General features: G+C 29.4%; 1 protein-coding gene across 8 annotated transcripts in view; it reads right to left on the bottom strand.

The window, feature by feature from the left end:
• The window catches only part of LOC129971338 (multiple C2 and transmembrane domain-containing protein 1-like), a 386,350-nt gene that overhangs the window by 21,103 nt on the left and 340,161 nt on the right, over nt 1-25,086 (bottom strand). For all 8 annotated transcript variants that reach the window (XM_056085007.1, XM_056085004.1, XM_056085008.1 and 5 more), the window contains 9 exons: nt 21,542-21,745; nt 19,880-20,010; nt 16,296-16,482; nt 13,867-13,921; nt 13,636-13,777; nt 9,475-9,577; nt 7,374-7,475; nt 5,293-5,367; nt 347-466 (listed from right to left, as the gene is read on the bottom strand). In XM_056085007.1, the coding sequence (XP_055940982.1) occupies nt 347-466; nt 5,293-5,367; nt 7,374-7,475; nt 9,475-9,577; nt 13,636-13,777; nt 13,867-13,921; nt 16,296-16,482; nt 19,880-20,010; nt 21,542-21,745 (1,119 nt within the window). The remainder of the gene's footprint in view (nt 1-346; nt 467-5,292; nt 5,368-7,373; nt 7,476-9,474; nt 9,578-13,635; nt 13,778-13,866; nt 13,922-16,295; nt 16,483-19,879; nt 20,011-21,541; nt 21,746-25,086) is intronic.

The following is a 25,086-nucleotide window of genomic DNA, read 5'->3' as shown; positions in this document are numbered from 1 at the left end:
GTATCATATGATGTGCTTATGGAAAATTTTATTATCAACTCCTCGACCTACAGCTACCACATTTGGCACATAATTACTTTTTGGATGCCAGATGTTCATCAGGAAAGGGATATTCTAAATTTAAATTAAATATTTAATTTAAAATGAATTATGCTAAATACTTTGCAAAATCTCAAATAATTTTATTTAAAAACTTATTTATTGCAAATTGAATAAACAAATAGAACAATAAATATATAAAATAAAATAAATGAACTTAGCGGTTGTATTATATATATATATATATATATATAATATATACAGTCGATAAGTTCTAATATGCAATAATTGGAGAGTGAATGCTTACTACAAATGCTGATATACTGCGAAGAGTCGATTCCCATAAAAAACAACTGTTGAGAAATCTCAGAAGTTCCACAACTCCAAAGAGCATCATCTTCACACGATTCACATTCTTCACAAATATCTAAAAAGCAAGAATAATAATTTTACCATTGCCATTTTCTTATTTTTATTTATGTGACAGTGACTGTGGTAATCTTTTGCGATACAAATGTAATCAAATCTATATTAACGAACAAAAATAGTCATTTAAGATCTTTTTAAATCCAAACAGCCTGGCATTGTATATCTAACTAGAAACTAAATAAAATAGGTTTCACCGTTCTCTAGTGATTATCTGTGCAAACGTTTCAATAAAAGAATTATATTGTATTTTACATTGAATCTTGAAAGGCAAAAGTTTTAAAACCCATTGAATCTATCACAAACCAGCCAGAGTTTTCAACCTTCGATCTTTTTCGTTTATTTCCAGAGCATGGCTTGTTTTGTGTTTGGTTTCTTCGAATAGTAGAGATGACAGAACATGCATTTTTTGGACAGAACGACATTTTTCTCTTTCTAGATTTTAAATATGTTTTATAACGGGAGAGCCTAGTATTAAACCCTAAATTGATTAAAGCTTAATTATCCACAGTTAAATTATTAAATCAATTAGTTTAATTAAAATGTGTGGTAATTAAAGTTGCAATTAAAAAATAAAATTAAACAAAATTGATTAGTTAAAAATTAATTAACTAATTTTTAACTAATTAATTTTTGTAATCTATTTTTATTGCATTATTAAATTGATCTTTATTTAATTATTAAATTATTTTTTATTAATTAAAACTTAACCTAGTTAAAAATTAAATTAATTAGTTAAAAATTATTTTGCAAAAAATAATTATTAAATTAATTTTTATTATTCGAAGTTTTAGATTAATTAAAGTTTTTATTTGATGTAAAGATCATACTCTAAAATTCATGCATTTAGAAAATGTTACATTTTTCATTTCCTCTTGTACATTTCTAATAGTCAGATCTATACACAGGGAAATCGATGACGCATCCTATTCAAAAGTGAATAAACATATATAATTCTGGTGATTGGGAAATCAAATTATGCACCAGACCACCTGTGTTCGATTTCATCTTTTGGTTTGTTATACTTTAATATCATCTTATTCACATGGGTTCTTGTTTAAATTTTTACATAAAAGTATTATATTGCATTTTACATTAAATGGCTGAAGTGTTGAAAATCATTGCATCTACTACAAATCAAGGAGAAGGCCTCCGATTTTTCTTTCGTTTATTTTTACAGCACGGCGTGTTTTTTATTTGGCTTTAACGAATAGTGGAGGCAATGGAGCGTGCAGAAGTTGAGATAGAATGACTTTCTGTTATTTTATAGATTTTAAACATTCATTTTGATTTACAATTTCGGTATAAAAGATCGTACTCAAAAATTCATACATTTAGAGAATAATAACATTTCCAATTCCTCATAGTCAGATCGCCATAGTTCATAATTCTAGTGGCTGAAAGAGTATGCAAGATTTCATACATTTGGCCTATTTTTCACTTTTGTATTATGTTATGATTCATCATAGATAGATGATGCGTCTCGTCCAAAACGTGACAGAATCATGCACTTTTGGTGTGTACATACCAATTTGTATTCTTTTTCTTTTATATATTTTCGAGTCATCATGTATGTAGTCAGTCATAATTATAAAAATATGTTTGTTTCGGATGGAAGGAAGTCTAAAACATAGAGACTCATTAAACTATCTAGGCAGAATTTTTCTGACAATTCTATTTATTTTTCGATACAAGCAGAAAAAAGGATGGACCAGAAGTCAACCTATGTAGAGTTTCTCGAAATCTTAAAATTGCATTTTCCTTTTCAATCGATTATTTTTTCAGTCTCTTTTACGAAAAAATCAAATGGAACAGGAGAGAAATGAAAACTTATTTCAGTATTTTCATAAATGCCAAGAAATGAGCTACTAATCATGTAATGTAAAAAATGAAATATTTTTAGGAAGAAGGAAGGTTCTTTTTGTCTCTTGACACGAAAAAATCAAATGGAACAGGAGAGAAATGAAAACTTATTTCAGTATTTTCATAAATGCCAAGAAATGAGCTACTAATCATGTAATGTAAAAAATGAAATATTTTTAGGAAGAAGGAAGGTTCTTTTTGTCTCTTGACACGAAAAAATCAAATGGAACAGGAGAGAAATGAAAACTTATTTCAGTATTTTCATAAATGCCAAGAAATGAGCTACTAATCATGTAATGTAAAAAATGAAATATTTTTAGGAAGGTTCTTTTTGTCTCCTTTATGTTGCTCAAAAGATTTCCAACCCACTGGGTGTGGTCCTGACAAAAACTGAGAGAAAAAAAATAAAGAATTAAGAAAAAAGGGGAAAAAATGCAATTGACTAAATTATCAGTTTAGGGTTCTTTCCTTTTCTTTTTTTCTTGAATATAAAGAAATATTATTTTATTCTATATTTGAATATAAAGAAATAGTATTATTTTTATAGTATTGTAAATTCCAGGAAAATTCGACCTTAATGTTTCCATAATTACCATGTTTTAGATCTTAGCCCTTCTGAACATTATTTTTGGAATTGTTACTCTCTGTTTGTGGATATGATGATTAAAAAATGCATAGAACTAGGATGAAATGAGTAATAGGTATTTCTATTTGAATTATAGATACTGTAGAAGAAATGCTATGGAATGCTTTTTAGAATATTCAATAATTTGCATTTATAGTGACGATATATATTAAATTTTAGATGAAATTTATGAGCGTGAAGTTCGTCTGACCATCTGCACAAGAATAGGATAACTTTGAAATGCAAAGTTACAAGTTAAATTTAGGAAACTAAACACAGAATTGATAATCAAAATGGCATACTTGTATAAAATTTTGGATCAATTCCTTCAAATACATTTTATCAAACTAATTGATAAAATGTACTTATTTCTTTGAATGGGAACATAAGCATGTTATATGAGTAAATTTTGATGTATGATATTTGCATCAAAATGTATGATACTTGCATACTTGTGTATATTTTTTGGCCTAAATATTTGTATAAGAGTAGATAGATTATCTGATTGTTCATTTTGTATGGCCACGATAGTTAATATAACATGAAAAATAAATGAAATTCAGTATGCTCCTTGACACTAAAATTTATATAAATGTTCATTTACTTAAAAATATATGCATAACAGAAATTCCAATAACAGAATTAAATAACAAAATAAACAATAAACATCAACTTAACAAAGAATAAAAACTGAAAGTACTTAATCTAAAGAACATTAAAAGGCAAATTGTATACTAAAAATTTATGAATATACAATTATAATTAAAAAAACATGTTAAGAAATTAAAATTTGTTAACAAGTAATATTAAAAATATTAAAGAATATATATATATAAATATCGAATTTTTCAGAAAATTTGTTAAAACTTTTATGAAATTTATGTAAAAAAATTATCAGTGTAATTATATTTATACTCTTTTTCAAGGATTCATTTGCTCTTAAGAGCTCTTTCAATCGAATCAGTAAGCTGAACAACGTTAAATACATAAAAACAATCAAATACGTGATTGGTAATTTTTATCAAAATAAAACAATAAAAAAAATCTTGAAAATAGATACATCAAAGATTTTACGTGAATCAGACGAAAATATATACAAAGACTAAAAAGTTATTGATTTTAAAAGTAAACAGTGCTTAAATTTTGTTTTTGCAATTTCGCTTTAATTTTCATAATATGGATTCCAAATTAGAAGAGAATATTAAATATTTAATACTTGTGTGTTAACCGCATACAATTAGCGAACGGCTTCAAATTTCAGCTAAGATTAGTTCGACAGTTTTAATGATTCATCTGTTGCAGGTGATAATTCTAAAATTTACAAATATCAAAAATTTGAGTAGATTCTAAAATATGAAACTTTTAAAGCTTGCTAATCTTTAGTTCTACGATTAAAAAAATCCAGGGTTTTTTTTCGTATATTTGTCAGATTTTTATCGAGTTAGTCAACAGATATAGGTGCAATATACATATTCATTTCTATTCAACACAATATGAAACAAAATGCAAAATCCACAGCATTCAGTGGCGGATTTAGACATTTTGCGGACCTAAGCAGTGCACACTATGTAGGTTATTAGGTCAATTTAACCACACATGCTATTAAAAGATCAGTGTATTCTTATATTTCCACACAATCTTAATTTATTCAACATTTTAATGATAAAAGATTTATTTTAGGTTCGTTATATATCTTAGTAAATATATAAAACTTTCCAAAAAATGTGCATATATTTATTTTATATTTTTATTTATTCTGGCCATCGTGGAGGCACATGATCATATTTAAATAGCGACTTTGTTTTTTTTAAATACTGTAATAACCAAATGAACGTAATGGAACAGTTGAGAACTTCACCCATTATACTTGGCGAAGTACTGGTATTAATCTAATATTTTATAATTTATAGAATTTTCACTAAGAAATTATTCATTTAGAAATGATAAATATATTTTTTAACATATGAAACAATTTTTAATTGACCTGTCTTTGGCCCTTCGTCAGCTCTTGGGCCCTAGGCAGATTCCTAGTTCCTAGCAATCCACCTAGTCGGAAATCTTCATTGATTAAATTGTATGGATACACTAGCGAGCTGAGCTTTTACTGGTTGAATTAGACTACTACATGTATTTGGAATAATATTTTATAGGATTTTTTTGCCATAAAAGTAATTTTGACATAGTTATAAAATTGTGTTATGAAAAAAAAAATTATGCAACTTATAAATACTGTTGTTTGTGGAGAACAGCTATCCATTTTCTACACAGAAAGATATGCTGTCATTCAACACATTACAAAGACAAATGCCGTGCAGAAAGTTCTAAAGAATTTGACTCACTGATCTTTTAAACCTTTGTTCCTGTTGCATGTACTTCGTTTCTTTAGGTGTGAAGGTGATGAGACTGGCTCTGATCTGAAACGGAAGACAGAATCATGAGGCATGGCGTACCTAATTACATGAATTGATTCTCCGAAAGTAATAAGTGTGTAATGTATAATTGTATATGGTAGAGTCAACTGACTCATAAACGAGATTAGAATCAGAGATGTTTCTCAGTTGATGAATCATTAAACGTTTAAATTCTCAGGAATAGGATAAAGAAACATTTAAAGATAATTTATATAATTGAAAAGATTTTAGTTTTAAATGCTTAAAATTGATATTCTATGTATGAAATTAAGATGTATTAATTCTAAAATTGAATCGAAAATTAATTTATTTCATAAAACTTTTCATATAACCTTAAGACACATGTAAAAAATATGCATTGTATCTAAACATGTAAAATTTAGAAATGAAAAAAACATGTTAAAATTATTATATATTTTCTCAAATGGCCTGCAACAGATGTTGAAATTGAAATTCTGCAAGTTCCAATACTGCTTGATTAGAGAGAAGGAAATTCCTATGTTGTTGAAAATACAGCATACTCAAATGGAATAAAAGTTTTCTTACTGCAACTAATATTTTCAACTTATAGATAATCTAGCATGTTTTCAATTTAAAATATTCCTAGATATAGCAGTATAATAGGTTATTGAATGCATATTTTGAACAAACAGTAGTATCATATTTCGAAGCATTGCTATCTGGCGACCTGCTCACCCTTTAGGATAAAGAAGGAAGGAAATCAGAGAAGTTTAAAAGAAATACTGAAAAATGTTGCCTAAAATTATTTTAAGAAAATACTTGCAATAATTATTAGCTGCTGCTGTCATTATCATATATTTCCGCCTTCTTCTCTCTTTTTTTTTTTTTGCTTGCTTTCTTGTAGCCTAAATGGAATCATATTATTCCCTATTTTTTTAAAGACAAGATGACATAAATTTTTCCAAAGTAAGTCTTTATTATAGGCAACGTCGGCAACCTGATGGGGGCATCTCAGAAATGCGGATGAGAAGCTTCCGGTATGGTGGTTGGTTCTCGTTACCCTGGTGGGTACAGAAATGATGGGGGTTTATTACCTCCTATCTATGATGGACGTAGTTCCCACAGGAGCGGTTGTACCATGGCCGGTGATGGCTTTTAGGATTCAACCACAGTTCTCGCCAGTGTCGCTGTAGCGGCGGTCTGATCATTCAGATTTTTACATGTGCCTCGAGGCAGGTCGGGAAAGTCAATTTATGATTATAGTGAACGTCTCAATATTGGTTTCAAGCTATCAACCGACAATTTTTTCATTGTCAACTAGGTATACTTGAAATCGCACGGAAGGCACAGAGGAATTTCTGTCCTTCGAATGCCTTTCTGTCAACGAAATATTGCCCCAAAATATTTCAATTTATAAGCATCCTTTTCCACCTTTATATACACCGAAACTACGTCGAGAGAAATATTGCATTACTTTAGTTTTGTTCCATTTAATTATATTTATGATTCCATGACTAAAATGCTGGAGAGAAGAAATAATATACGTTTTTAGTATGGAAAGTTAATGTATGTTATTTGTTTGTAAACGAAAATTTATCTTAAAATGAATGAGTGAGATGTATCTCGTTGTATGTTGCCAGCATTGTTATCGATTCTCTTCATTTAATTATTTGGAAATAGATGCTATTGTTGTTTTGGAACAACAATTGTACAACATAGCAACCATTTTGTATTAGAACATAATTCATGATGTCCCCCCCCTCCACATAACACACACCCTCTTGTTGATGGGTCCCCATCTAAAGAAGTTTTGTTTCTTGTGGTATTCTCTACTGTGAGAAATAATTAGAAAATCGAATTATTTTCCGTTTACAAAGCCGATAACATTGTTGGTTAAAATATCTGGCATCATTCCATTTTGGCTCCAGCATTCAACACTATGAAGAGCTACCAGACTTCGCAGTTTTTGATTAGGATATCTTTAACAGATAAGTACCGGAAATCAAATGATAAGAAATGGACAAAAGTAAAATGGTCAGTATACTTACAGGATTGTAAAATACATAAATTTCCAATAATATCTGTCCCTTCGCTCTCGTCCTTAGCTTCTTGTCCTTCAGGACATACCACTTCTTTTCCCCATTCCTCACCTGGTAAGAAGAAAATGTTTGCATCATTACTCGCTCTAAATATGTTGTTGAAATATAAATGATGACATAAATTTAACTAAGATGCGTTTTTAATTGCATAGAGGTAAATTTCATTCGATTTGTAGGTGTTAAAAAACTGACCTTGAGTTCCACATTTATTTGCTGAATTAAATATTTACTTTTATAATTTTTAATGAAATAAGAAAAGTGTTCTGCGCTTTTTAAATTTTTATTTATGTCTACAATATTTTTTTTAAAAATAGAAAAACCTGAAGGTATCTACAAAAAAAGATCTTAAATTTAATCTGAATTTCAAAGTAATTAAATAATTTAAAAGTTTGAATAAGCTGAACAATAATAAATTGAAGATTATGAGAGTAAAATAAGCGTTCAATCAAAATGTAAATAAATCAAATAAATGATTAGAATGAAATTACATTCTTATTAAATAGTAAAGACTATTAAGTAAATATATCCTCTTAAAAGTGAAACAATACAGGCTGACATAGGATTTTTAAACGCCTAATGGCCAAATGCAATTGAAATTTATCATTCTTATGGCTGTCATTGTTTTTTTGCCTTCTTGTATAGAAAGTCGTGTAAGAATCGAAAAAATTGTATTTTGAAATTTTGACGAATCAGTACATTTTTCATTTTCCTGAAGCCAAAAACACCTTCTTTGAAATAATGGAATAATTTAAAAGAAGTAATTTCGTATGTTACACCAAATTTTTATCTATAATGAAATTTTAGAAGAAATCCATTAAAGAGAAATTCGTTTCGCTCTTTCTCTGGTCGTTTCCATATCAATATAATGACTGAGATATGCAAAGAGATAGATGGAGGAATTTCAGCGGTTCATTTTAAAATCAGAAATATAGAATTGTATCAAATTTTAGATTCATTAATGGGTTATGATGACGCCAATGAGTGATGGTTTATCACCAGATTCGTCAATGGGCCGATTGTCTGTCGGTATATTTATTTGTGAGTATATGAATTTGATAACGTAAAAACGCAATTTGATTGATAGATGAATTTCAATATATACTTTTATACACCAAAACTATAAATAAATCTATGTAAATTTGAACTAAATTATCAAAAGATAAAAAAAACTATCTGCTTTTCTACAAAATAAATGGAAAAATAAGAAGTTTAATCACAGAACGTTTATTGTATTGTCTTTTTATATCACAATTGTCAATCTTTATCAAATTTATAACAAAAAGGTCAATGGAACGGTAATATTCGATTCTCTGGTATCATCTTCACTCCCGGATCTTTCATTGATTTTACAAAACTTTTTCAATAATATGTAAGTACATAAGGAAGTCCAAGGAAAACATTCCCTTTGATTTTATTTCAATTACCTTTTGAAATTAATTTTAAAAATAGACAAATGAATTATTAAAACAAGAATTCCATTAGCTTTTCTAGAGTTGGAAAACATTTAAATTGCGTACATAAACCAGATAGAGCTTCTAGATAAAATCAAATATAATGTTTCCAAATTTATATTACGATTTAAAAGCTTACACAATTCGTTCTCTTAATGCAAATTCCACATATAATATTCCTGTAATAGTTGCGATAAATATTTGGATGTCATTTTTATCCCACAATTTGCACAAATAATCTTTTTTTCCACTCTCAGAAGTTTCGTTTAGCACTGATTGCATTTAATTTTAGAAAAATAAGCAGTAAAACAAGGACATTTTTATGGTTAAAACCAAAATCAAATTGTGGATAGAGATAGCAATAACTATGATAAGAGAAGCATTAAAAGTGTCATTAGAACATTCAATCGAGCGAAAAAAAATTATTTAAGAAATCACGAACCAGTTAGGTAATTTAAAATAGTAGATATCCTTTTTCCAGATACGATAATGAATATAAATCGTAAAATAAATCAGCTTTCTTTTTATCTCTGCTTAAAAGCGTTCTATAAGAAATGGCGGAAGAAGAAGGAAAAGAGAGTTTTGTGTCGTACAAGTACCTTCAAAAGAGGAATTGCAACTTTTCCCAAAAACTCGCACCTTTTATCCCTGTCTTCGTCGTAGACGGTCACCTCTAGCATAGAGTGGATGTCCGTAACATGGCTGAAAAAAAATGGCGTAAGAAACATTAAACAAATGGGCCAAACATGCGGCTCGCAGTATTACGGAACAGAATGAAACAAATTTTAGTTTAACAATTTTGTATCCTAAACTTAATTTTTAAATGCTTTTATATAATTATACTTATTTTATGAAAAAAGATGAATTTTGAATCTTTGTTTCATTTGCTTCGGATAAACTTAGAATTTGAAATTCTATATAGTGATGCAATCTCAATCGTAATCAAATTTTTTAACATCCATAATTATTATTGCATTTAAAATAGTAATGCATATTAAAATATTTTTATTTTAATATGCAATTTCAATTGTAATAAAATATTTCAATATTTTCAGAATTCAACTATTGATTACAGTTCAGTCGAATTGTACTTCAATTTGAAAATTCGCGAAACCACATTCTTATTGTTTTAAAATGCTGCATTGGTCATTCAGAATCTGCCAAATATCATGCATCTAAATTTTGAACTAAATAAGATAGGTAAAAATAACAGTTTCATTTATCTGAATTTAGATAACGACTTTCAGTCCAAGAGGAAATGTTCAAAAATAAAGTCATAGTCATGGGAAAAAAAAACATATAAAATAAGTCATCGGATAATAAGCTTAATTAAATCAGGAGTAAATTTTTTAAAGAATACAAAATTTGAAAAATATTTTTAACAACTTTAATTTGAGTGAAATTTCTGCAATTTCTCTTCAAAATGTTATATTCAGACATGGTAACTGGTTGTATTTTCAGCTAAATATTTGCTTAATTTTTTACAAAGAGTCAATTCCTAATTTTTTTCAAAGAATTCAAAGAATCTGATAAGGAGATTTGTCAGAAAAGAACTGAAGTCTCAGAGTTAAATAAAGAAAGAAACAAATTTTATAATAAAAATATAGTTCTCTAGTTTCTAAAGGTATCAATAAGAAATTTGTTAGAAAAAAAATTGTAATTTTGTTTTAATCTTTTTTTTTTTCCTCGAACGTTGAGGATGTCTATTGGATTCTTCATATAGTTGTGAAATCATAGTATTTTAAACACAAAATATAATTCATTGACTCGACAACATAAAAAAAAAAAAAAACATTTTTCTAAAGGGGTAACTTACACGTCGATAGATCATCGAGAGTGTCAAATATTTAAATTTCTGATTTCTAAAAAAAGTCGATAATTTTCTTCTCAATAGTTCTATTGGATTATTTATGTAGACAGTTTTGGATGCTATATCGATAATATCGATCTTTATGTTGTCAATTCAATAATGCTTAAATTAGCCATAGTGGGAAATTTCTGTTAACTAGTATTTCTGTAATATTTTTAAGGATTTATCATAATTTAATTCATCTTGAAGTAAAAAACAGACTTCGACTCCTTTATAGGCCTTAATGCATTTTTTTTGAAAGGGGAATTATTATTAATATGCAAAATATTTAATTTATTAAAGATGAATTTTTAAAAGTACATTTGTTAGTGAACAAATATATTTAATATCTTTATTTCAGTTATTTCTTAGTTTTTGGTGTTTAATTTATAATTCATTATCAGAATTATAATTAAATAATATATGTCAATTTCTTCACCAGATGGCATCACTTGTATGAGATCAGCATGTAATGAAATGAATCGACTCACTGAAAATAACGTGATAATGCATTTAGTAAATACAAGTTGAAATACAATTTCTATTCGATATAAAATGGAGTTCTTTTACGAATGACTGGATATTTTTTAATCGATTATATATATATATATATATTTCAACGCTATTTCATTCAAATGAGCGACAAGTATAAATATTGTACATAAAATGTAAAATATTCAGTATATGTACGTACGATATATGTGAATAATGTCGAAATTGTATAATATGTACATTGTTGTGATATCTGAAAATAGAAATACAGCTTCAAATTATGCTTCATTTTGAATTTTTTTAATGATTAAAAGTGAAGGTGGAGATAAGTCGAAAAAGAGGTGTAGAATACTGTCATCGAGAACACACAATGTACGACATTTCAAAACTGTAACTTCAATTCATCTCTTTATGTGTCCATCAGAAAGAGAGTTAAAAATTAAATGCAAACTTTTGTATTCACATTTATTAAAGAAAAGTGTTTCTAAAAGCATACATGGCCCTATTTTATGTATAATAAACTATATAAGAAACAGATTTTTAAAAGAAAAAATTTTTTAGCATTAAATGCAAACATTTAGTTGAACTCTTTCAATTTCTAAATTATCTTTTTCTGATAAATGCATCCAAATTTCTGAACCTCTATTCTACTGTGAAGGCACGGATAATCAAATCATAGAATTCCGTTTCAAACCTTGGTCCATTATTCTTTTTTAATTTTTGTTCTTTTCACTTTATCGTATGCAAATTATTCTAGAAAGAAGCACTGTAACTGTTAGAAAATTTAACCTCGAGATTTCGATGCATCTCAGAGTTTTGGGTCACTTCCTTCAACTGAATGTGAGAAATATTATTTTGGGATTAGGTCTGTCTGTCTATTAATTGGTCTGCGCTACATGAACAACATAATTCACATGTCACAAAGTTTTGTATTGAATTGTTGTAGTTGAATTTAAATTACTTCCTTCTTCTAGAAATATTTAATCGCCTATTTTTCTTCCGTTGCGAAATACTAAGAATGGAAGAATTATTTCATATTCCTTGGCATTACCATTATAGAATTTTGCATTTTTATCAATTTTTTTTTTTTTTTGTGGATTCTATTAGCAAAGTGTGTTAGGACATTAAATAATTTGTCCAATATGTGGAAATATTATACTGGCTATTCTTTAGTTTTTCTTTTTTACTTTCTCGAATAAAAAGTATAGCAATTGTCAAAAAAATTCGACTCGAGATATCGTCGACTGAGTTCGAAAGTCTTTTATCGTCGACTGAGTCTTTTCTGAGTTCGAAAAACGCATTTTTGGAAAATGTCTGTTTGTCTGTCTGTGACAAAGATAACTCAGAAAAGATTTCTAGACGGTATTAAAACAGTAAAAAATTTAGTATGCATTTATTAAACCAAATTTGTTAACTTTTATCAAAGTTTGAGCAGAATTCGTTAAGAGGAAGTTTGTTTGTCCGCCTGTTTGAATATAAGTTATCATGTTAACTACCAAAAGAAAAGAGCTAGACAGATAAAATTCGGCACACAAATTTAAAATCTATAGTGTAGATACATATCAAAGTTTGAACCAAATCTAATAAGGAGTTGACTGTTTGTCGGTCTCCATTTTCAGAAGCATACATAAGTAATAACTAAAAAAGGCAATGACTTAAATGTAGCAAATTTAGTATGTGATTTTGCGAATACAACTGTAGTTCTGTGTCAAATTTTTGTTTCAATCGTCTGGAAAATAACGTGCGTAAAATAAAAGCTTGGTTTTTGGATATTATTAGTCGCCAAGGATCACACGATATATTCAGGAAATTGTTAAATTCAGATCAAAGGTTAATATTTCATATCTACTGTATACCAATGCCATCCAAGGCATTCTCTGGGGCAACACATTTATCAGAGAGTACGAGAGAAAGTTTTGGGTAGACCGTTCCCTCTGGTTATCAATATCTTTCAAATCAAATAATACGTCATTAGATGTGTTTATTTATTGCAATTAAAATGTGATGCATCGTTTTCGTGTTCAAAATTTTTACATATTTTGTATGGCATTATATATTCTGTATTTTGTAACAAAAAAGAGCATTGACAGCACCAAGTAAGATAACGAGCAGTTATATGTTAAATGGAGAAAGTAATGTATTTTATTGAAATGTGTTATGAGGTTTATTATGCAAATGCTTTTTAAGAAAAGTGCATGTTTTAATCAACAGAACATGTGTAAGGCTACCTATATCACACAACCTGAATGACTATTTGAGGTTTAAAATACTCTGTTGTGGGAATCATGAATATGAAACTGTTCATAAGAAATTTTATTTGAAGTTAAAAACAACTAATATTCTCAGAAAACGGGTTAATCACCAAAGGTAGCTTGCCAGTTACATTGATAAAAAAAATCATTATTGAATTCGTACTCACAATGTGAAAATTTTGTTCCATTCTGGTGTGAGCGTTTTGTACTCTGTGTGCGTCTGCAATCGGGCATTGACCAGCTCCACAACGCAAAAAGGATCACTCTTCCCACACAGATCGGCCGCCGCAAGCCCCTGGGCCTTGTACACTGAGGAAATACATAATTATTGTGCAACACAACTTTCAATTGAATTATATAATATCTTTGTTGTAATACATTTCAGAAAGAATTCTTACCTTTGACTATCAAATATCCGATGTCGTAGGGATCTTTGAAGGTCTTGTAAAGTCCCTGCGAAATAGAGATGAGGAAGAAATTACTCTTAGAGCTCTCTAAATTGATCTTATAATCAAAGTCGAACCCAATATATAAAAAATTTCTATGCATCGAACTTTTTTCAAGAAATTTTGATTTTAGTTAAAAAAAATATTTGGTAGATAATAATATAGCAGTAATATATATATATATATATATATATATATATATATATAGAACAAAATGTTCGCGCAAATATTATGAATATACTTACTGCAGCCAAAAAGTCAATGGATTATAATGTATTAGAAGAAGTAAAATTTAAACAAGAAAAAGAAACTGTATTACTGTTTCATATTATAGCAGAAACTAGCCTAAGAGATGCAAGTTGTTTAAGGAAAATAAATAAATAAAAGAATAAATAATATTAAAATAAGCACTGTCCGTGAATCAAATGTTAATGTTAGTTTTTGTTCGAGGCATCCTTTTCCAAACATGTATCAAAACGTTCACTTTAAAATTAATAGAGTTTTAGCTTTTTTAACTTCTAAATGGAGATCTTAAAATGTGAGAGAAAATTCCTTTTTCATAGAAGATTAAATTGAAAGCAGGACGTGAAATGAAAAGGTTTCAAAAAATAATTATGAAATTTCGATAATTAAGGAAGGTATAAAAAATTTTGAAAATTTTTACAATAATATATTTTAGATCCTCTGAAAGAGGATTTAAAAAATGTCGTTTTAGAGTTCATAGCAAGTGAATTTACAATCACATTTCGATAATTTTCATTGTTTTGTAACTTTTTTAATAATTAAAATTTTTAAACTTCGTCAACCCTAAGAATGTAACAATGTAAAGTAGAATTTATTTAAAAGACAATGAAGGAATTGCAGTAATATAATATTTTCCTGAATCTTCGAGTTCTTTATATAGATTTGATTGCATTTTTAAAATATGTAAATATTTTAGTAAATGCAAATCGACATAAAAAAATTAAATGCAAATTTTTCAAAAATAAAATGTGTTAATCATATGATTGAATATTTATCTCTTCGTTCGATACTAAAATGTAATAACACTATAAAAAATTTCACATATTATTACAAGAAAAAATAAGTTATATATAAATAATATAAATAAAATATTTGTTTTAAATTTTTCCTCTAGTTTGACTCTCTGAAAAAGTACTTCAATCAACTTCTTAGAATAATGCAAATATTTTAATTTAGTTCATATAATTTCTAATAAATGTACGAGAAATTTCTGGAAAACATATATTAATTTGGAAAAAAGGAATCAAAAATGCATATAACAAGATTATTTTATTTTTACAAGAAACAGCATACCTTAAACTATGTACTTTTCTAAACAATTACACCATTTAAGGCTCCTTTAACTTCTGAAAACTCGTCAAAATTCGGCTTCCTCTATCTTTAAGAAACTTATATAGTTTTGTTAAAAGATTAACATTAGTAAGTCTTAATTTATGAAACCACGTTGTACTTTACGTAGAAATGAGACACTCTGCAAGAAGTAAGAGATTATCTTAGACATGCACATGGTAACCGAGTAATATAGTTTATGGGCAGACGCATATTGTACTATTGAAGGTCACATTTTTGTCTGACAAATAATAAGATACAAAAGAACCATTAAAAAACTAACGACGAAGAAAAGGTATTAAGAGTCTTCCTTTCACATATGCAGGGTTCTAAAATCATGTAATTATCTTTAAGAGTAGTCCAAGCATACATCGAGCAAGCATACAGCAATAAAACATCCAGTCAGAAACTACAAAGCGGAAACGACTCTATGTTAGTGGATCAAGTAAAAGAAACAGATACACGAAATAAAGTCGCTATCACAGATTTAATGACACGTACATTTATATTTATAGAATAACGCAGTTGTGTGAATAACGATTAAAACGTGCAGAACTTCGAACGGCAAATCCTTTAAACGCTCACTCCAAGGGTTTGTTGTTTATCCTTCATTCGTTTTGTCATTGTCCATATAATGCTGCTTACGATTCGTAATAGAGCCATTTTTGTTATACAGTTTTTGTGAATATTTATTTCATTAATCTCGTGTTGCACATTATATCGTGTGCATTCATTTCACTTACTTCTCTGATAAAGAGCCCCCCTCCCCCTCCCCCTAGCTGTTACTCTGTACATTTGCAAACCTACATTCTGCTGTGAAAATAACTTGTCTTTATAAGCCAGATCTGCTTTAAGTTTGGTTCATAGTTTCCAGGTCATTCTACATATGCTGCAGGAAATTCAAGGTAGACACCCCCCTGAGTTGCCCTTTTACTATAATCTTTGCCTTAAACTTTTATGATAGGTCATTCCTCGCCAAACTTTCCCACCCACAAAGGCAATGAAAAGGAAAAACAAGTGAGACGTACGTATTTGGAGATGAGGTCCCTCTGCGTGGCTGTGTCGAAGGTGTAGGAGGCGAGGTCGGAGATAGTCTCGGTGCCCATGGTGCCGGAGATGGTGATGAGCAGGAAGAGGGAGCCGGCCCCGTCCTCCAGGTCCTTCCACACTGAGTGAGTCCGCTCCTCCTCGAAGCCGCTGAGGTCGATGGTGCACCTGCGAAAGAAGATGCAACCAATTATAAAAAATAAATGAAATCTGCACACAAAAAATTTCAAATTATCATATGAAAATATAATTTAAGTCACGTGGTATCAATCCGAGAGAAAAACATCACGTTCTCACATGACTCTTTTTTTCGCAATCACCAACATTTAGAAATGCGATGGTCATTGAGGGTTATATTTTTTTCTTGAGGTCAGAATTTTTTAGTGAAAAGTCAGGTTAAACTCTTTGAAACAATCACGTGACTATCAGATTACGTATGCGTCGATATTTAAGAAACGATGTTTTTTTTCTTTTCTTTCATTTCAAAATCTTTCGTATATATATCTTCGATATCGCTCTTAGCCGTTTCGTATTGATTCCCGTTTTCTTCTTTGCGATTCACAGGAGAATCGTGTACATGGTGGACATTCGCGCCAAGTTGTAATTTTTTGTTGTAATGTGACAACCTTCTTCATCGCTTTCTAATAACCTTAAAAGCAAAAAATGTATGCCGAAAGCGATAAATCTCCCATTTTCTGTCCGTACCTTTTGTGGCTTCAAAATCCTCAAACCAAAACAACATCATGTTCATATATGATAATAAGAAAGGTTTTGAATACAAGTTTTTATTAGTACACAGTGTTAACATAAATGAGCAACTAAATCAAATTTCCTAAGCTATTATACATATTAATACAAATAGTGATATATGAAAAATGAACAAAAACGATCCAAATCAAATTTTTAACATTGCTCAAATTGTGGCAACTATCTGCACAAGCTGTAAATATGGTTATTTCCACAATAATGTAAAGATAGTATGAATTTCATCTTTCAACAAAATGCAGTTTGCATAAAGTAAGAATAACGTAGGAGTTCGCACACCGCTGGATTGGATCAACAAGTAACACTGATTTACCGTCCGTCACATAACTGCTAAGATCTCGGGATCTTACCTCATGTGATTTCTCTTTATAATATTACACTAAAGACCCTGTTTATATCCCCCCCCGTTGCCGATAACAGTCAATGAACTTAAAGAATACGTCATTATTGAACTAAGCACAATCGATAGTGTAAAACTTTAAAAACTTTTGCGTTGAGGGAATTTGACTACAAATTGGATATTTGTACTGTTATGAAATGTTCACACATCAACTATTTGTAACTGGAAAAAAAATTGGAATGCTATGTTTTATTTTCATGTATAATTGATTACATTATCCATCATAGTTTTGAAAATATAAATGTTTAGTATCCGATCTTTCATTTATGCTAAAGCCTGTTCATTAACACATTTGTACCCTCCTGCTTTGTCATGTGCTTTTCCTGAAAGTTGTGATTCTGATTTCAGCGATACATCGTAAGCAGAGGGGGATGAAAGAAAAGATTGAGTCAGATATTGGTGACTGAGTTGGTGCTTCGTGTATTAATGTAAAAAATACTTTTTTTTAAAAAAATTTGAAAGTCAAGACAAGATTCTAAATAAACACCCTAATCGAAATATTTTAAGGTAGCCGACTACGTTCGAAGCAATATTTTTGAAAAATTGGATTTTTTTAAAACTATTTATGGTTTTTAGATGTATTGTCAATTATAAACACTATATATACAAAAAAATTATTTGTAAATATAATATATTTTGAGAAATAGGAAAATTTGTAGTAAATTTTAATGAAATTTAACCTAAACGGTTAACACTCTACACAAAATTGTAATGCAGCTATCCTATTTTTCTCTGTACACAAGTTATAGAATATAATGATGAATGAAATGAACCAAAATCTAAGAAACATTTTGAGATGCAAAGAAATTATGTGTAAAAATGTACGTATATATACATTTTTTCCATAAATTTACAACTTAATTTTTCTAAAAACACCTATAAATAAAAAAGTATTTCATCAACAATAAAACTTTTGGTTCATTTCATTGCCCACAGTATTTAAAACACACGCTGAAATTTTTATGTAAATACCTCTATTAGTTTTTGAGATATCATGTTAACGGTGGAAATTTTTTATAAAAATTAAAGTTTAAGAAAATTGAAGTTAAAGAAATATTTTAGCTAAAAAATTGTTTAAAATTATCCTGGATGATAGATCAGACATTCCTTTTCCTAGAAAATACTATTTTGGAAAGAGGAAAGCCTGAACTACAAGAAATAATAATAAAAGAAGAATTCGCCAATGTGGTCGAAAACCAGTGTTTTTAACGTAGTCGGAAAGTAATTAAATATCTCGCATTATCACATTTATCATGCGTTTTTGCTTTCTTTACGTATCTTTCGTATACAAAAAAAATAATATAAACTGAAACTTCAGATTTTGGTGAATTTCCACGTTTTAAACATCTCGGAGTCCGAAAAATGCATTTTTTGGAATTACTTCTGTCTGTCTATGAACTCGATGATTCAAAACAGCTTTCAGATAGATGGCTGAAATTTGGTACATGAACATAAAATGCTATAAAAATGGATGAAATCCAGTCACAGCAAGTCTATCTGTTCGGCTCTCCGAATACAAGTGGACATGATAATGACGAAACGAAAGAGCTAGATGAACAAAATTTGATGTAGATTTGAACCAAATAATCAATCATCAATCAATCTGTGAATCTGTATTGATCAATCTATCTGTCTGTCAATCTGTATTGTGTTATGCATATAAAAATGTTAGCCTTAAAGTCGCAATAAATAATGTTAAATAAATGAAACTACAACTAACTACAACATAACTAACAACTACATAACTACTATACAAATAACTACTACTTAACTACACCTGTACTTCTATGTCAAAATTTGGTTTTAATTATTTTTCATTATTATAATTTGGTTTTATTAATCATTAGAAATATATATTCTGTTTTCTGGTATCTGTATCAGCGATAATCAGTAAATGATCCCATGTCATGTTTCAGAATAATGTTAAATTCATACCAAAGATGAATATTTCGTAGTTAAAGTTCGACAATGGTACAAAAGTGCAGTTTTTTTTTTACAATACTATGAAACGCACACCTTTTATGAGTGAAAATAAATGCACATTCTTGGTATGAATGGTCTTAACCATGTTCCACAGTTGCCACACCTTAAACAAACTAGACATATACATAATTGTTATTAAATAAAAATAAACATAATAGGAAATTATTTTTTGTGTAATCTTCAGCATGACTTAATGAATTTTTTAAAAAATCAATGATTTTTTATTGAATAATCCAAGTAACGAACATCGTCATTAAGCAAATTATGTTTACCCACTTGCGGTACAATTTTGTGTTTGAAATATTTGTTTTTACATCAATCCATTTTTTCAAATTTTGTAAATGTGGATGCATGTAAGATTTTCTTACCGATGATCAACAATTTAGAAAACTCATGCGATGAGATTCTACAACTCACCTGCCCATGAAGTCGTCTTTTCCGTGGAAATCCTTATCGTACACCGATATTTCTAATATTTTTGGCTGATCGGTGTACATGTGCAGGTTGAACTGTTCTAACCACTGTGGATCCAACGTCTTGAACATCACCTGAAAATTTCAAAATTTTCAGTAAATGTTATGATTGCCAAGAAATATGGAAAGAAAGAAAAAAATTCGATTGAATTTTAATATTCATTGGTTAAAATCGTAGCAGAATACTCAAAGTTTAAAAGATAATGAAACTGCACGAAATTTTTATTTCCCTTATTTTCTTGTCACAACTAAAACGCGTCAAAGTTTGTCGTTGAATCCCCTAATAATATTTTTTTTGAACGATCACTTCTTTTCCATGCTTGCTTATAAATATTTCCCATGCAATGTAAAAATCGCATGTTAAATATTTCGATATTTGCAAGAAGATAAATATCCATGAAATTCTTAAAAAGACAGGGAATTGGAAAATGCTTGGCTGGGAAGAATACGTAGGTATATTGAAATTATGAGTGTAAAATAATATAGGGTGATTCAGAAATCAGTAGAAATTTTGAAAGTCAGTACTTTCAAACGAATGGAGAAAAAAGTAGGGCGTTTGCATATAAAGGATAAACAAGAAACTTGCGATGTAATTTGTACTAATTGGTAGTGATGCTTGCAATTTAAATCACGAGAATATTCTTCAAGATAAGAAAATGAATGAAGTAATAACTCAGAAATGTTCAGTTTACCGTCCTCCTTTCAAAATTCAGATCCCAAATATGAATCTACAATCTTTGACAAAAGTACTTATCCTTTCTGCTGCTGATGTTATGTCTAGCAATTACATCTGTTACTTAATGCTAAATAAAACACTTTTCTCGTATGATAGCGATATTATTGCATGGTGGATAGATATGTTGAACATTTGCAAACCACTACAAACTTATATTAAGTAAAACAGCTCTGTTGTCTACGGAATAACATTGCTAAATAATATACTTGTTGATTAATTATGGAATAATATCGCTACTCAACACTTATTGATAGTATAATTTACGGACGTAAATTATACACAGAAGATGTAGAAATTCACCAAAAATTCACCTTTTCATGACAAGCCGATGGAGCTAGTATTCTCAAACAGCCACTTCTTGAGTATTAGGCACTCATAAATAAAGTTTTCCCAAACTTTAATTAGACTTTTAACTGAACCAAAATTGAATCACATGATTTCTATTAAAATGCACTCTTATAATAATCATATGCGTACACAATATATAAAAACAAGTCAAATGAAAGAATACAGCGTAGTAAATTTATATCTTTTGAAGTACAGGAATTCTTATCAAGATAAATATAACCGACATTTTAGAAACCGGAAAATAAATTTTTGAAAACCGCTTATGCTTCTATAGAAAAAGGAAAACCTTTTTTAAAAAATGGAATTTACAATCTCAAATGCAGGAATTTGTAAAATGCAGGTTCGATGAAGAAATATTTTGATTATCTGGCAGTTCTGTAATATTACACAAACGGTTGGAATGACAGCCGAGAGATGAAGAAACATTAAAGAGTAACATAACATGGAAAGGAATCATTTGAGTATCTTAATTAAATACTAATTACTCTGGAATAGAATGTAGAAGCGGCCGGTGATCTTTACCTTGGACTTGTACCTCTCGTTCCCGAGACTGAACTTCACGTACGGATCACTGGTGCCGTTCTCGTCCATGGCCAGTAGGTTCTTGCCCTCGACCAGGACGATGGTCACCACCGAATCCCACATCTGCGTCTTCTGCCGCCGCACCATGGGGCTGGCCGAAGGGGTATTGAATCCCAGCCGGAGCAAGGAACCCTTGTTGAAGAACTGCAAGAACACGCCCATTAGAAACAAACACCCCGGTAGAAGCAAACTGTTTTGCAACTCTAAATGAGCAGTTTAAAAATGGTTAATGAAAGAATAAATCGCCAACACAGATTTTAAATGGGGCAGTAAGATAAATAATATGAAAGGCAATCACTGTGATCATATTATTATTATTAATCCATCGAATAGGAACCAACTTTATAATGCTTTTCAGTTCAAACAGCCCCTTTCAGCATAAATACAGATAAAAATAAAAACATTATTTACCTTAATATAAACCTTAACACTAGGGATTGCAATACCGGACCAAAAGTTCAATACCGGTATTCGGTATTTTTTAGATCTTAATACCGGGATACCGGTATTAGAAATTTTAGAAAAAGAAAGAAAACACAGGCGTTTCTTTGTTTTATTTGCCAGTTTTATTAGAGAGTGTAAATATTAGTAAAAATAATCTGTAAATAAATTATAACAATATATAAAGAATCACAAAAAAGTAAAGGGACATTTTATTTATTTAAATCACAAAAAAGTGTAAATAAAACTAATCAGTCTGTGGTACTATTACAAATTTTTGAAATGTGATCTTAAAAAACATAATGCATCAATTGTACTGCCATTAAGCCTGGAACGTAATTTTGTGCAAAAATTACCAGCTGTAGAAACCCTCTTTCGGCATCTACGCTAGTTGGTGGTATTGTTAGCAATGCGCGATATACTTTTTCCAAGTATTTACCTCTAAATCCCTCATCTTCAAATAAATCGATTTCTCGTCGGATGGTTTTGGATATAGCTGATTTCTGTATTGTTTTTTGGTTTGTTGAAATCTTTTTATTTATCGCTAATTCTAATTTTTGTTTGAGAGACAATTCCTTTTCATTATAGACATTAGTGTCATCATAATCTTCGATAACTGAATCGAATTCTTCTGAATGTGGATAGGTTTGAGGGTAAAACTTTTTAAGAAAATTTACTATTAACTTGATCAGATTTGAATTGGTTAGTCTCTTTTTTTCTTTTTCATTTTTGAAATCATTATAATTATGTAAATACAGTAAGATATTTTCTATTTCGGTATGCCTTTCTTCTGTGCGGTTTTTCAATGTAATATATAATTCTTCAGATAGTGATGTTCTTTCAGTGACTGCAACATGAAATTTATTGTTGCATTAGCTGTTAATAAATTAGAATCTCTCCGACATAATGCCTCAATAGTCAGTTTTATTGGAAGTAGAGCTGATACAGTTCTGGATATTAAGTCGAATTCACTATCTGAAAAATAAATTTGGAGGTTTAAGTCGATTATTGCTTTTTGGATTGGATTTCTTAGTTTCAAAAATCGTTCCATCATTAGGAGTAAACTGTTCCAACGTGTTTTAGAATCCAATATTAACATATATTCTGTTTTATTTTCAATTAGTATATATTTTTGTAATATGGCATTTTTTGTAGGGGAACGTTTAAATATTTTAACAATTTTTCGAACTTTATAAATTATAGGAAGCAATTCTTGATGGGTTAATATTTCATCCTCATTAGCAATATCGTCTTCAACAGTTACATTGTCAATATCACTCTCACTCTCTTCAAAGTCGGAATCCGAAGTTTCTATATCCACAGTATTTGGATTCTTCTGTTCTTTATTTTTTTGGTATAATACATCCATTACTCCTAATTGAATTCCATGAGCATAGCACAATTGCTGATTTGCACCAATCAACTTTCCAACTTTTTTCATAACTGTTGCTCCATCAGTCGTTATGGATACAATATCTTCTTTCAGGGATAATCCATGTTTCGCTAATTTAGACTTAAGCACTTCCACACATTTTTCGGCTGGCATACTTCCCGAGACATGTGTAAGTCCTATATTTCAAATTTTTTTTCTGAATGAATATTTATATTTAAATAGCGTCTATTTCTTACACTTGTCCATTCATCAAATGTAAGACTAAATTTTTCACCATTTACTTTTAATTGTAATAGCTCGTGTTCAAAGAATTGTGAACACCATTACTGTAGTTTATAACAGTTCTTCTTATAGTGTTTATCGATGTTGGTAGATTTTTAAAACCTCTGGCGGATAGTGATTTTCTTAATTCAGTAGAAGTGCAAAACACTCGAAATGGTAAACCATCTAATGCTGTCATTTTACTTATAGTTTAATCCAAATTATCTTTCCGTTTTTCAAAATAATCTAAAATTCCTGATGGCTTGGGCTTAAATTTGTATCTTCATCGCAATTAGATTCTTTCCTCTTTAACAAATTTGTATCATGTTTCGTTTTTAAATGTGTATGGAGTCCACTTGTACTTCCTCCGTTCACTTTAATAACTCTTGAACATTTTTTACATTGTGCCACCATATTCTTTTCATCATATAAATAATGAAACCAAACCGAAGTATTATCAATTGATTTCTTATTTTCTTTAAAGTTATTCTTATTCATTATTAAGGGTTATAATTTATGATCATATATATAATAAATCGGAAAAATATTTTTATCCCTAAAGTATGATATGCAAATACAATGTGAATAACAAACTCACCAATTTAAAAAATATCGAAATATTACGCACTTTCTTCACAACTGAAACCTTGTTTTCATAGACATGAATATCAGACTACGAATCCTGCGCGTGTGCAGTATTGCTCGGAACTGTAATAAATAATTTTGATCCTTCTTTTTGGATGATTCACGTCCTGTTCATCTATATTTCGACGATTCCATGTCATTAAAAAGAGTGAGACGCGGAAAGATAAACGCATTTCCGGTATTCTTTTGATAGGCGCATTTCCGGTATACCTTTAACCTTGGATTTCCCCTATTAGATACTTTTTAGTTCATTTTTTTTTTTTTTCACATGTGTGTAAGTGTTATCACGTGAATGTTTAGTGAAGACAATTTAAAAAATTTCTAGTAAATATCGAAAAACCGGTATTTAAACTTGTGAATACCGGTATTACAAAATTGTACAAATGGCTCTAAATACCGGTATTCGGTATCCCGGTATTGCAATCCCTACTTAACATAAAGTGCCCAGGAATTTTATATAGTGAACACTATGGGAGCTAATGGATGTGATGAAATGCTTTTTTAGTCTTTGGTGATGTCGTACCTTTTTTTTTTCATGCAGAATCATCATTATGCCCAATATTCATGTTAACTTATTCTTTTATTCTGTTCAATATTTTCATACAAGATCTGCATACTTTCATCTCTGGGGTTGATGATATGAAAAAAGATGTGTGGCAGGAAGTCCATTGAGAAATGAATCTGTAATGAAGGTACCATCCAAGGTATTATTTAAAGCACCTTGGTATCATTTGTGCATTTTACT

This window comes from Argiope bruennichi, chromosome 6, assembly GCF_947563725.1.
Source record: "Argiope bruennichi chromosome 6, qqArgBrue1.1, whole genome shotgun sequence".
Taxonomy (NCBI): domain Eukaryota; kingdom Metazoa; phylum Arthropoda; class Arachnida; order Araneae; family Araneidae; genus Argiope; species Argiope bruennichi.
This window is presented reverse-complemented; position numbering and strand designations above follow the sequence as displayed.